The sequence below is a fragment of the Ornithodoros turicata genome, chromosome 7 (genome assembly GCF_037126465.1).
Source record: "Ornithodoros turicata isolate Travis chromosome 7, ASM3712646v1, whole genome shotgun sequence".
Taxonomy (NCBI): Eukaryota; Metazoa; Arthropoda; class Arachnida; order Ixodida; family Argasidae; genus Ornithodoros; species Ornithodoros turicata.
This window is the reverse complement of record NC_088207.1, coordinates 55350486-55365582: the sequence shown is the minus strand read 5'-3', so window position 1 is coordinate 55365582 and position 15097 is coordinate 55350486. Positions and strand designations below refer to the sequence as shown.

Genomic DNA, 15097 nt, shown 5'->3' with positions numbered 1-15097 from the left:
GGTGCGAACAAGCTCCTCATACGGGTTGCCGATTGTGACATGGTCGTTATGGGCACAGCTTTTTCTTGGGAACACTTGGGAGCTTTCAGGCCTGGTGCATTTTCTTCAACAATCATCTCCATTCTCCAACAGATGGCTTCATTCGCGACCTTCGCGACGACCTTGTCTGTGTTTGTCCATTTATTTGTCTCCTAGTCTCGCTAGTACGTTCGGCTAGTAAAATCCATCCAAATCCATCGAAGTATGAAACAGATCCAAAGCCATCACAAAGTGCAATGTGCAATCCAAGAGGAGCCAAGCACAGGCTAAAGCCACTAAAGCTACTAAAATACTAAAGCTACAAACGAAACTCGTCGACGTCGTCTGTCGGTCTGCGTCGCGTATACGCCTCTGTGTTCAACGTGCACGCGGTGCATTGCACACATCCTTGTAACTGATCGATAATAGATAGCGGTAGACTCTACGAGCACGAGTCATAACTTATGTCGGCGTAACTTCTTGCACCGGAGACGAGCGCTGTCTGCTTCCAGTTTCATCGTGTTATGATGCGACAGTATCAATTGACGCGGCGTGTTCCATAAAGAAATACTTCTTTCGAAACAGTGTGAGAAGACTGAGAGCCGTGTATCTCGTCTGCTGAACCCGGTGAGAACGGTAAGCACTCCTTCTAAGACCACGACAAGAAATGAGTTGTCGCTTGTAACAAGCTCAGTGTATGATTGACAGTTATATCGTTATGCCACTTAGCATTCATTTGCTTGCAAAGGGTAAAAGCGTTGCATGGAAGGTAAATACCAGCTATCATTAAGGTTCCTTAACTAATGGTTTCGTTTTGCCAGCCAAAGGTAATGACTGTCACACCCTTCTACGCTATATTTTATGTATGTATGTTATAATCTTTTCGTGATATAGTTATATACATAGTTGCCATGGCAACTTTTTTTCTACATGCCATACTTTGCAAAATATAAACCCTCGAATAGACATGCTCGTCACGCTCTCAGTTACAAGTAACCTATAACTGTAACTAGTTACTTCTCTACAAAAGTAACACGTGTGTCTGTAACTAGTTACCGCATTTGGCTAAAGTAACTCCAGAATGTATCTGTAACTATAAGTTACTCAGCTATTGCAATATTTTCCACGCAGTTTTGTAACGTCATTTTGTCAAGGCTTCAAATGCGCTGCCATTTTTCCCGACCAGGAATTTTGTCATCTCATACGCAGCATTAGGATGACCTTAGACTAGGCATTAGGTCTTAAGGAAATCCTCTGCTTATAACATGGCATAACTGTGCTTGGACAGTACGAGCGGTAAAACAAATTTTTTAGTTACGTTTATTACTGCATTTATTACTTATTACTTTTTCGAAGTGTAACTGTAAAGTAACTAAGTCTCTTTAATGTGGTAACTGTAGCTATAGCTAGTTACATTTCAAAAATGAGTAACTATAACTCAGTTACTATTTTTGCAGGTGATTTGTAACTCCTTAGTTGCTCCTTTTAAGTGATTTACCCGTGACCGTTATTAAGCACGTGACCTGATTGGCAGAGATGCCTCCTCTGATGTCAGAGCCGCATGAGTATTTGTGGTGCCAGTTTTCTACGCCAGCGTTTCCCAAACTTCTCGTTGTGTCGGACCTCCAAAACTACTGAGAATCCATTCGAGGACCCCCGTTAAGTACGATTCATGTTGACATAAATAAGTGACGTGAAGAAAGAAAGGAAAAACAAACAAACAAGGACAGAGGTTTAATCGCTACCTTAACCTGCACCGCAAATTTCAACGGTTGGATACAGCAAGTATTGCACCCATTACATTTGTTTTACTCATTAAGGAAAGTTGTTTCCGGGGCATTAATTAAACATTTGAGTTTTAGATGCAGATGCCAAACGAATGATAAACGCATATACCCCAGGAGCATCTAAATATCTTTATCACTACTGTACTCCTTTTGTTCCTGCCTCCTAATCTGTGGCAGCACAATGACTTGTATTGGGCTGCATTCTTTCTGATAAGATAGGCTGATGAGATGCACTATGGATTATGTCAAGGGGGTGTGTTTTTGTATGTACATACCCCATGTGTCTGTTCACTCCCTTTTCAAGACCACAAACAAAAGGAATGAGGAATAAATGTGGTGAAGAATGCAATTCTATGTGGCCTGCCCAAGTTGTGTGCCATGCACGACCTTCCACCCGTTTCTGTAAATGTATGTATGTGTGTTGTACATAAATGTATGTACCCAAGGAGATATCTATACGCCTATCAATACTGGATATTTTCCTGCTGTACTCCTTTTGTTCTTGCCTCCTAATCTGTGGCAGTGCAATGACTTGTACTAGGCTGCACTCATTCTGATAAGATAAAGGGATGAGATGCACTCTGAACTGTGTCAAGGGATGTTCCCAAGCAGCACAATGTACTGAAAGTGAAGTGCCGTAGGGTATGTGTCTTATCAATGTTCCTTAGTGTCAAAAGTCTGTTCAAGGTCTTCCACCTACCTGTCCACCCCTATTGCACTCGACTTTCAGTACATTGTGCTGCTTGGGTGCTTTTGTCCTGGTGTTTTCTTTCACTTCTTTTCAAGGCCACAAACAAAAGGAGTAGCAGAACCAGCCTGAGTTTATCAGACACATTTCGTCTTTTGTGAGTGACCTCCACTGTGCTGGGTGCATCTGATAAGATATCTGTACCTGCTCTGAATAACTTCTTCACTGCACTCCTTGGAGGTGCTGATTAAATTGTGCTTACTCAGAAAGACTTCTAGCACTTCAAAATTCAAATGAATTAAACTGTCCTGCCCATGCCATTAAAAAAAGAAAAAAGAAAAAAAGAATGGCAGTGTAGTCAAAGACATGAGTAACTCTGTTAATCTTCTTTCACTTAGTGTACGTATTGCATAGCGGCAGTGACCCAGTAAAAAAAAAAAAAAAAACTAGTGTTAGGGCCCCCCAAATCGTGACTAGCTTGTAATTACTCAATCGCCTGTGACAGGAAATTTTCGGAAGGATCAGATCTAATGTGTTTTTACGTTTGCAAACCGCTAAATTCTTTAAAAAATAAAATTTGCTTGTGCATTTTTGTGTATGGATAAGGAGAAAATTCCTTGGATGTTGCCTTCTTCTGTGATGTTCTTTTTTTTTTTTTTTACAGCAAGAACTGTTTGATTAAATTTAGAATACACGTAGTAACATGATGAAATGCCCATAAATTGTTGCAAACACACTGGCAGGTGAATGTCTATTTTTAGAAAGAAAAGCATTCCACTACAGGTACTCGAAAGTAAAAAGCACCCACAGTACACGCGAAAAATCATTAGAGTGCCACCTCCAAAAGGCAAACTTCACAAAAAAATCGTAAATCACGGAAGTTCCCCAGCAGCACATTATATTGTACGTAGCGCATGCACTGTGTCGTCACTTTCAGTTTAGCTTTACGTTAGTTCATTAATTCAGCAATATGCCAAAATTTTCTTATAAGAACCTCTCTGCATTGCTTAGGAATTGTTGATACAAGCCTTTTCTTTGCACTTGCTCCTAAAAAATGAGCACTGTGTGCAAATTATGTAGGGTAATTTATTAATTAATTATTATTTGATTATACAACTACACATACTCACACTCTGTGTGGTCTTCCCTATGCCCTTGCACCATAAATCCATCCATCCATCCATCAATACGCTACTCACAGCCATAGTTGTTTTGAAGTGCTACTGTGAATCATAGAATAGAGTATATATATAAAAAAAAGAAGTCTTGGGTATGTTACTAAAAAAAACTAAGTCACAGTTTCAGTTACCCAGGAAAAATAGTAACTGAGTTAGTTACAGTTACTCTTTTTGAAACGTAAGTACTTATAGCCACATTTACCACATTGAACTAAGTTACTTTACAGTTACCCTGGAGAAATAGTGTGAGAAGGCGACAGAGACTACAAGAAGAGACACGACCACACTCTTGTGGTCCCTGTTGTCTTTTTGCACTGTATCTCCAGGGTATGCTTCACCAACTACCCCAAGTTTCCACCATTATTCAGTTTCTCTACAGTTACATTTTAGAAAAGTCGTGCAAGTGTAACTAAAAATTTTTGTGCGTTCTGGCTGCATATGAGATGACGTTGTTTGTGGAATTCCTGCTTGGGAAAAACAGCAGGGGCATTTGAAGCCTCTACAAAATTTTGGTACAGAACTGACACGTAAGAAACATTGCAATAACCTGAGAGTAACTTAGTTGTGGTTACATCTTAGAGTTACTTTAAACAAATGTGTTAACTAGTTAGTTACTTTCGTAGAAAAGTAACTAACATTAGTTTCTTTCGTAGTTACTTACTTAGTTTCGTAGTTAAATTAGTTACTTTCGTAGAAAAGTAACTAATTAATTATTGCTAAGCATAGTTACAGGTTACTTGTAACTTGGTTACCACCCAAGACTGCGAAAAAATTTCACCGGAAAGTTTGTAATGGGGGAAGTTAAACGCATCATTTTCATTCTTCGTTCATGACTTTGTTCCCTTTCCCAACCTATGAATACGCTCTTAAAAGTGAACTTCACCACATAGCACGCTCCTAGGAAACCATCATCTCGAATGATATCGTTACCTGCCCGGATTTGTTGAAAACAAGAGGCGTTCACCCTTTTTGCGACACTTACGCTGCTCATAATCGTCGCAAAAAAGGCGTACGCCTCCCGTTCTCAACAAATCCGGACAGGCGATGGTACCATCTGTCCGGCCCACTGTCCGGCCCCGAAACATCGGACCACTGAAATGGTGCCATCCTACACTGTACTACTTATTGTACCCTACTGTACCCTACTACTACTACTACTGTACCCTTTGCAGAAGATGGCCTTTTTCCGCCAGCTGGGCGTATTCCTGTGGAGAGACCTGTGGGTGTACCGTGTGAAACGACACTACATCGTAGCCCTCTTGGAGGTGGCCGTTCCGCTGCTACTGGTCGGGATTCTTGTCTGGATCAGCCAGATGAACGGCAAGAACGACTCCGGCCACATCGTCCGGGTGGGTCCCACCCTGTACCCGGAGTTCACTCCAAGCGTGACCCTCCCGTTGCCCCGGAGTCCCCTGTACGCACCGAACGGGACGTACACCACGGCTCTCATGGAAGCGGTGTTTGGGAAAGGTCGGTCGCATTTTTTTTTTTTTTCTCCTTCATTGTTTTTTGGGAATCTGTGTGCGTCTGGAGAAACTGGGGGGGGGGGGGGAAGTACAGGTAGTAATGAGTTGAAGCATCTGTCGAGAGAGAGCTCGTAATCGGAGCTGGGTGGATGCGGCACCCGATCGCGGCTGCAAGGCCGTGCCAAAGACAAACGGCTGTGCTGTCTGATGTTCTCCCCAGGGTTTTACACGTCAGACTTTCGGGAGATGTCGGCCCACATATTTCGGTGAAGCCCGCCCAATATTTCACTCCTCACCCATTCCTCTTCTTCCTGCTGTCCTCTCTTGACCTGTTGGCATTGGGGTCGCAGTTGTTGCGCTACTAATGTGGAACAGCAGCAACAACAACAAACAAAAAAAAAAGTAAAAGAAAGAAAGAAAAAAGTGGAAAATCCCGGGAGGAGTTTGTTACTTTTCTCCTTCTTTTTTGCAAAGTTATTTTTTTGTGTGTGTGATTTGATTTTGCAACATTTTATTAAACATGAACAGCAAAATATCGACGAAATATAATGAAACACGTATCATCATTACACTTTACTTGTCAGTGCAGGTCCACGGCAAGCAAGGCCTCCGGACCAACGTTGCAAAATTTTTTGCCTCGTCAACATTAGTGTACGCGTGATTCTCGTTTCGATTGTGCAGATTTACCGTGGGCAGTTGCGGAACACAGAATTCGTACCATACTCTATAATATACCGTGATGTATGGCGACGTGATGTATTAACTGTAATAACAATATTGACAAAATAATAGTAAATTGTGATAATTACTATTGCGCTACGGTATTGCTACTCCAACCCCTTTTTCAGTCTTCAGACAACATTCGAGGGGAAATTGTAAAACTCGCAGACAGGACATTTTCCTACATTTCGAAAGTTCTTGCTCAAGGAGACATCTGAAGTGTGATTCTCACCTACCTGCCTCCTAGCTTACAGACAACTGCATGTAAATCAAATATGCTTTACTCTCTTAGCCCAAGTATGTGCCATATCGAGGCTTTGGGAATCAATTTTTTGCGCACATCCTGACATTAGTGAACTTTGCCCGACGCTAATGGTGCTTGTGCTGCTAAAGGAGTGAGTCAATGTGTGCTTGATGTGCACTGTTAGCACGCGGTTATTTATCCTTGACGTGCTCGGTACTCTGGTCGGATGAGGATGGAGTGAATCGGAGAACAAGCAGGCTGCATAATCGGAAAAAAATGTCAATTTGCATTTCTTTTTTTTTGTTGTTCTTCGGTTTATCTGCTTGCTAATTTCTGTTAGCACGTTGCAGAAAGAGTACTTCACTTACTAAGGGTGTTGTCATTAATTGAACAAAATAAACTGCATGTAATGCTGAAGCACACATTGACAAGGATGTCTCCTCATGTGAATCACCTTCTCTGCATTATTCCTGGTGTCTTTCTTGAAGCTCTGTCACATTTCAGTTTGTGCGATTAAGTTTGAAAATCTCCATCTTAGTTCGCTATCAGCTCCTCACAGTATAGTGTGAACAATATCATGTTTCATTGTCCAGGTTCTTAAATTGACTGTTGCATAGCTGGTTGAATTTTGTGCGCACACATATCTTTGCAGAAGTGTTTTGGGCCGGTGTTTGCACTACATGACCCTAAAGGTATATGACAATGGCATAGCCTTTGTAGCCATGTTGGGCACAAGAAAAAAAAAAGGAAACAGAAAGATAGTATTATTACCAAAACGGTGTGTTTACACGAGCGACGTCCTGACGGAATATTCTAGTGGAAGAAAACGCGTAAACACTGCTCACAGAGCCGAAGTTCCGTCCCGTGTTGTGTTGAGCACTCACACGGTGCAGAATATTGGGAGTGGCGTATACAGCGCATTTAGCAGACGACACCGTCAGCGTGTTTTCCTGTCGTCTGCTACGGAATATCTTGTGGCTGCGCAGCAGGATATTCCCCATGGTTAGCGGTGTACGTGAAGACACCACGTTGAGCGCTCACGCTCATGTGACAGAAGAAAGCTATGGCGTTTTTCACATCTTCCGCATCTGCGGGAATGCCGTTTGTGTGAATACACGGAAAGTGACATAAAAATGTGCCGGAGTACTCGGTTTGTCCTGCAAGTCAGCACCAGTGATGCTAATTTTGAGTTTCAATCAGGGATTGGAACCATTATTTTTGAGGTTCGGTTTTGGTTCATGTTCACGGGTATCAGTTCCGTTCAGCTTCATGTTTAGAGCACAAAAAATAAAAGTTGGAATCGGTTGGAACTGGTTCACTGAAGTTAAAAATTTGAATTTACTGATACATACTGCAATGCAAATGTGATTTATGGCAGGTTCGTACACAAAAGAGAACTTTCTCTCACTGAAGTGTGACTTCATGATGGTCAATCTGCAAACAGAAATTTGGCTGACAGGTATAACACAGCGGCAAAGCTATCAGTGTGTTGTAGGTAGCCTCGGCACGTAAATTGAATGATGGCAGTTGAAGAAAATCCATGTAAGTTACGGGATTAAAGTGAAGGGGCAGACTGTGATACGTACCTGGCGAAAATGGTACCCTGTATTCTGCTTGGAAATGAGCTCAGAAGCGAATTTTGCGATTGCCTGACGCAATACGGCAACGTTTGAAGAACGATGAATAATACTTTTTAGGGCAAAAGCTTTTCGAAACGTAGTGGAACAACTAAAACTCCACTACATCCTGCTGGTTTACCGAAGCAAACATTCACAACCATTTCGCAGACCGGTAACCGCTTCCGATTTATTTCGGTTCAGTTATAGTTAACAAAAAAAAAAGTTTTATCTGTATTGGGTTTGGGTTCAGCTACAGTTCCGATCCCAGTTTCAATACGATTACATGACAGTGCAGCAGTAGTGTAAAGATGTTGGCTCCAACTTTAAACTTTCACCGGTTACTGCTTTGGAAAAAAAAACGTTTCTTCCCATCCTCTCAGGAGCCAAAGGATTTCCGACCCAAGATGCCATGTATGACTTCATAGCACGCGATGCCCTCCAGCCCGGCAGCAAAGGCCTGCAGCTGGCCGTGGTGTTCCCTGCAGCATCCGCCGGTGGTTCCGTACCCCATGACCTCCGCTATACCGTTCGCTTCAACAACACTTTCGTCCACTTCGATACGAACCAACGCTACAGTATTGGAGAATCAAATGGGCCACGTCCTGAAGATAAAGCCTACGAAGGTACATCTCGTAAACGTTACTCACATACGCAAAGATTTTTAGAGCAAGTATTGTCGAGTTATTGCTTGCATGAATTCCGAAAGTCCTCTTGGGTGTTTTGACAGTAGAAATACGTTCTAACTGTCTCATGTAGATATAAAAGATGCAGTCATGGATAAGTTACTAACAAAAAAGCAGGGGTGGGCAGTAATAGTAATACTTTGTATTATAATACTATTACTGTAATACTTCTGAGTATTTGTATTATGTATTATAATACTCATTTTTTAAATGTATTTGTATCTGTATTATAATACACAAAATCGAACTATTAGATGTATTATAATACTTTTGAGGGTGTAATACCTTCCCAGAGGTCGTAGGTACGACCTCCTACGTGTCACCGGTGCACTTTATCAGTAATTTTTCGTGTCCCACAAACATTTGGACACCAACACGGCCCCTATTATTCCTGTGCCCCAAATTATCCCAAAGGAGTGACCTCGGGCTAGAGGTTAGTGGAGGCTTCCTCGCATTCCTTCCATTTCAGATTCCGTAAAGGAAAGAGTGCGTCCAGTCCAGGCACCCCTGTACGGGTTGCACTAGGGACAGTTACACACTTTTCAATGGCCCACATTTTATCATCCAGACTGGACGAAATCAAGACTCTGCCATACTGAGAGCAAGCTGTTCACTGTGATCGAATTGATCAGCGCTCTCTTATCATATTCGGAAAAGCCACGCCCCATAGAGGACTACCGCTTTGCGTACATGCTAAACATGTAAGCATCTGAGACAAAACGTCATTGGAGAATGACTGTCTTGATAAGTAGTGCGCAAATTATATCGATTTCTGATTTTATTATCCTTTCTTTCTCCCCAAGTTACGTAGCGATGTATTACTAGTATTACTCGTGTAATACACAGTAGTATTAGTATTATGTATTATAAAACCTCAGAATCAAAGTATTACGTATTAGTATTATAATACCGATTCCTAGGAAGTATTATGTATTAGTATTATAATAAAAAATATGAGTATTACTGCCCACCCCTGCAAAAAAGTAACTCTTTGCCTGACGAGATAACCCGAAACAAACCTGAAAGATAACCCGAGTGCAGTTGCGAGTGCTGTTGCGCGTTACTTGTAACGTAGTTACCACCCATGACTGAAAAAATGTTTGGATTTGAATAATGTTTAGCTTTTGCCGGCAACAATGATCGTAGCTTATTTGTAGTGCGTGCACTCGTGCAAGAGAGAGAGGTTTTGAAAGCCCCTCCCCCCCTCTAGCACACCCTCTAGAATCCCCTCAACTCATTCAGAGAGCCCATAAAAGGATGATGCATGTTGACGTCACTCTGTTAAGTCTGCAAGGAGTATGGCACATTGTGTCTGCGGTGGACAAATTCTCACTGGGAAATGAGACGCTGCTACGGTGACGCTATGTCACGCCGATTTGATTTTGTCACACCAGGGGATGTGGCTGGGCCTCTAATGTCACGCCACTTTGCTGATGGGTGGTTTTTGATTGGGCCTTTATAAATTAAATTTCACGGCGACGAGATACATTTCAGCAAATTTTCCTTGCTGGTGCTTCATGGATCGCTTGATGGTTTCAAGCCATGCTATGTGTTATTTTATGACCCCTGTAAGACTATAACTGGCTGCCCAAAGCTCTAGTAGGCAGCCAAAGAAAAATAAATGTCGTATATTGTGATGGCTTCTGAATGTACCGTTACAGGATTATTCTGGGGACTTCAAAACAGAATTTTTAGCACTCATCTGGAGCTCCTGAACACGTCGGGAAAGCTGATAAAAGAACCACCTGAGGTTTGTAGCAGTTTCTGTTAAAAATACGTAGTGGATTTTACAAATACTGACAAAAATTAGTGTAGATTTATTTATTGATTGATTACCCATTTTTATATTATTATTTATTATATATATATTTATTTATATATTATACTTATATTTGTATATTTTATTTATTTATTGTATTTATTATATACATTTATATTATTTTATTTTTATTTTATTTATTATCCATCATTTATTGTCCATACGTTACTTACCCGCTGAGCGGGTAGTATACATAACGAAGGGTGAGCGAGAGGGTGAGTTCTCACTTCTCCTACAATGTAATTTGCAGGTGACAATGAACCGATTTCCTTACCCGGAATACAACTCCAATAGCGGCAGCAGCATGGTCATCATGCAGATCGTCCCCTTCATGGTCGGCTTCCTGGTTTTCGGTCTCGTGTTCGTGAGCCGTCTCATCAGAGAGAAATCTAGCAGGATTCGCGTGAGTATCACGAGGTTCGCAAGCAGTGTCTTCCTGTTTGGATTTTCTCTTTGGCTACTTTTGCTGTGGAAGACGACGAAGCATTAACATTTTTATTAAAGAAATTAAATTAAAAAGAAATTAATTAATTACAAAGAAGGAATATTAAAGGAAACCCAGGTATTTGAAGTCACTGTTGTTGAAGGTGGCGCTACGTGTCGTGTAGTCGTTCTTGTCTTGTTCGTCTTTATAGCACTTTTAATCAGGGATCGGAAACCGGTATTTTTTTTTTTCAGTCCGGTTCGGGTGCGGGCAGATTGGCTTGGTTCGGGTTTAGCTCCGCTGAACCGAATTATCAGCTTGGACCGGTTCAGGTCTATCGGTTCGGATTCGGCTCAGGGAGAACCCCCCCCCCCCACACACACACACAGACAAAAAAAAATCTGTCAGCGTTCGGGACATTTACAGGGATTGGAACTACTGCTTTTTTCGGTCCCGGTTTAACTGGTTCATGGGCAGTAATTTTTCTACATGAAAGCGAGCTTACTGACCCTGTACCCGGTCGTAAGAGAAAGGTGTGAGATAACCGTTTGAGGCATGTAAAAAAAAAAAAAAAGGTCGGTCAGTAGTACAATTATCTCACCTCCAAACCGATTCACGAACTGGTAACCGTATGAATTTTTTTCGGTTCAGTTCCGATTCGGTCCAGGACGAGCAAAAAAAAAAAAAATTGTTCGGGTTCGTCAGAAAATAGTTTTTTTCCGGTTTTCGGTTCGGGTTCAGTTCCGGTTCCGATCCCTGCTTTTAATGATGACTTCCACCCGAATTTGCGCGAATTTAGAGCACGTGTTTATTTATCCACTATCTCTACTGATCAATGTCCTTGTCTGCAGGAGCTGATGAGAATGATGGGCCTGAGCGACTGGGTCTATTGGCTGGGCAGCTTCTCCAATGGATTCGTCATTATGGCCACAGTCTCTGTCATTCTGGTTGTGCTGCTCAAGGTGGAAGTGGCACCAAACGTTGCAGTCCTCTACTTCACCGATTTCTCCTTGCTCCTTGTCATTCTTCTGCTGTACTCCGTAGCTTCTCTGCTCTTCCTCCTCCTCTTCACCATCATCTTCAACAGCCGTAAGGATCCCAGTCTTCAGTTTGCTGTGCTCACTCTGTCAATTCTTCTACCACTTTGGAATCTGCGAATTTAGCCATCCAGACACATGTGTATGAGACTGTTTGACACTTTTCCACAGCCTCCTTGACCAGATTTCTCTTCAGAAAGCAGCATATTAAATACGCAAGTTTTAAAGATTCTCATTGCCTCTGCTCCCGAGGAAGCCCCAGCGACAATAACATCATAAGGACGTAAGCCAGACACACGAATGGGAACGCAGCGCAGGCTGTTGTCTCTGAGCTTGTCTGCTTCACGTTCACACCACAATATACTAAGTGAAAACCCCTCAGTTACTATGCAAGTTTCACTTTCCAGTGTGAGTTCTGACCCGACCATGTTACATGAAACATTAGATTCAATCTTTGCGCTTGCACTAGCTGCACCTCCTGCACCAGCTCAAGGATTGCCACCCTCTCGCGTTCTTTTTGTCATGCACCTCGCGTGTACTTGAGCACTGGTGCGGCACTTTACTTCAAAAAAGAATGCACCTCATGGTGTTATCTTCCTGGCTGTACGAACCGTGCTGCACTAACCCAGAATTGACGTTATGACGTTCCACAAGCCGATCACCGATCTCTGCTACTTGCAGACGCTCTCCTCGCCTGTCGCCAGGGGGCGCTCCCTGATTGGGCTTGCCCGTGTGACGTTTTCTCTGATTTCCAGAGGGAAATTCTGCCATTCTCTTAACATCTGGTGTCTGTTCTTGCCATGCATTGCATCAGATTGCGCAGAAACTACTACACTGATTTGTGTTATACCCCTGCCATAGGGCAGTTTTCAATGATCATTGAACGTGCGCGTGGCGCCTACAAGCGAGTAACGTGTCAACTTTGCAAAAAGCATTGGATCCAATGCTCCCTGAAAGGTTGACACGTCACACCCTAGATGGCGCCACGCACGTATTCAATGGAGATTGGTTTCAATGATCATTGAAGAATGCACGTGTGGCACGGGTATAACATTTTCAGCGTTATTATCTGTGATGAACGAAGAGTAAAACGTAGCTATAGTTTCAGAATCGACCAGGGCGGATGCGACAGTCCCTTTAAGTCGATTTAAGTGCATTTTTGTGAATGACAAGGTCCATTAATTTGAACACAGAAGATATTTGTCTTGGATAATTGGAACACGTACCACACACAGCAGTGGAAAAGTTGGGAGACAAAGGAAAGAAAAATATCCCCTTTTGGAGGTACATGAAGTGGAGAAGAGGTGTCACATGCGCTTGTTGATGGTGATTAGCCTAAATCAAAAGCCCGTTGGACCAACTTGATGGATTATTGTTAGACACTGAAGTTTTCGGGTTTTATATTTTTCCAAATTCGCGGGGTAGAAATCGGGTCAATAAATTTATGTCGAAAATTCGTGCAAATTTGGGCAGAAAAATTACCATCAGACTGAGTTCGGGGAGAAATCGGGCATTATTGTAGAACAAACGTTCACTGTACCGTTTATCCAGAGTACCAGAAGTAAAGGACAGTCGCATATTTTGTAAGAAACTATAATGTCGATGCCTTGAGGTGCCTAGGTGCAGTTTTGCAGGTAGAAATCGGGTTTAACCCTAGATAGGTGAACCTCAATTCTGGATGCAAATTCAGGGAAAAATGGGGTTTAACCCTAAACCATCAGGGTCTAATTACTGTTAAGGCCTGGCTAGTTTGGGTTATGTTTTTCAGCAACATCGGGAGGTAAATATCGGGTTATATTTTGCTTCAATAACTTGGGTGTCATTGTGTGGAAATGAGACCCCATTAAACCCAATTCTGGTCGAATCGGATTGAATCAGGTGTAAATATTCTGTTTATTCGGCATAATGCACATGACACACCAGTAGACAGAGTTATCAATATTTAGTTCGTGCTGCAAGGTCTCTGCTTTGACAGTTTGTAATGAGCGTAACTGTGCATTTACAACTAGAGCCTGAAGTTTTCGGGAAATATTTTTTTCTAAATTCGGGGGGTAAAAATCGGGTAAATAAACATGTGCACTAAATTCGTGCAAATTCGGGTGAAAAAAACTTCCATTACGCTAAAATCGGGGAGAAATCGGGCTCAGTTATTCAAACTAACTGTAGCGGTTTGGTACAAACGGTGATGTAACTGCATTTTTCTGCCAAACAAGTAAGTTGGTGCATTCCTACAGACATCCCAGAGAGGGCAATTTTCCTGGTAAAAATCGGGTTTCACCCTAAAGAGGCAACCTTCAATTTGGGGTGCAAATTCGGGGAAGAATCGGGTAAAACCCTAAAACTTCAGGCTCTATTTACAACACAGTTTCCAAAGTCTTCCGTTAGTGTGACGGTGTCCGAAGTCCTCAGTGACCCGATTCCCATGTTTCCAGCTGTTGTTGGTGTCGTGTTCTCCGTGATCGGATGGGTGGTGAGCTACGCAGTGCCCACTACTCTCCTGGACCCACAGGGTAGCGACCGCTACTACACCCTCAGCGCAAAGGCCAAGCTCTTGACTTCCCTGCTTCCAAACACGGGACTTCATTGGTGTTTTCGCCTCATTAATTTTCTGGAAGTGCAAGGTATGAACCTCATGAGTGGTAATGGCGAAACGTTTTCTAGGTGACTCCGAGGAAAAAAATGTTTTGAGCGACATGGACAACCCGCCCATAGTGAGAAAAAGTTCAGGAGGAAAAAGACACGGTTCCTGACACGGTTTTTAGACCAGAACCATATCTGAGAGAGCGCTATTATTTGTTTGATTTGCTCGACAAAGTATAGCACAGCAATTTCACGTGGGGAACGAATTTGCCCATTGAGAATTGTTGAAAAAGGCAGAGTGGTAGGATTTGAACCACGCATCTTTACTTTACCATTACTTTACCATTACTTTCCCAACTAGACCAGTTCACCTCTTTGTTGGTATCTGTTGCTGAACTGGAACAGAATCGAAATTACGTTTTTAGCTCCTGAAGTGCGCTGGAATTGAACTCAAGTAAATCTGAAATCTGTTCGTGGATCATCAATTGGTTCGGGTGGAATTCTTGCTTTCACAAGCTCATGCCGTAGGTTTTCAAAATGGAAACATAACACACATCAAGTGGACCCCACCTGGAAACAAATCTAGTGGTAAAGCTAATGCAGCAAGTTGCATTTTGTACATATTACACTGCCAAAATAATGTTCGCTTTACACCAGCGTCAACAAACCAACAATTTAGCTTTGCTGAACTGAAGCCTGAAGTAAAACGATGCACTCAAACCGTAAACTGAGCCTTCGAAAAATAATGCTTTATATATATTCGAACACTTTTTGCGAGCTGTCTTCATAACCCCGAAAACGTTTCGCTTTAACTGTCTTCGCAGTCTACAAATA

General features: G+C 42.3%; 1 protein-coding gene across 2 annotated transcripts in view; it reads left to right on the top strand.

Moving 5' to 3' along the window:
• Positions 1-319: 319 nt before the first annotated feature.
• LOC135401613 (ATP-binding cassette sub-family A member 2-like) overlaps positions 320-15097 on the top strand; it is a 43798-nt gene continuing 29020 nt past the window's right edge. The window contains exons 1-7 of one of the 2 annotated variants that reach the window (XM_064634117.1): positions 320-645; positions 4844-5141; positions 8101-8343; positions 10065-10153; positions 10473-10625; positions 11498-11735; positions 14116-14304. In XM_064634117.1, coding sequence (XP_064490187.1) covers positions 4847-5141; positions 8101-8343; positions 10065-10153; positions 10473-10625; positions 11498-11735; positions 14116-14304 — 1207 coding nt within the window. In that variant the 5' untranslated portion in view covers positions 320-645; positions 4844-4846. Of the gene's footprint in view, positions 655-4843; positions 5142-8100; positions 8344-10064; positions 10154-10472; positions 10626-11497; positions 11736-14115; positions 14305-15097 lie in introns of both variants that reach the window. The other variant, XM_064634116.1, reaches the window with a different exon arrangement.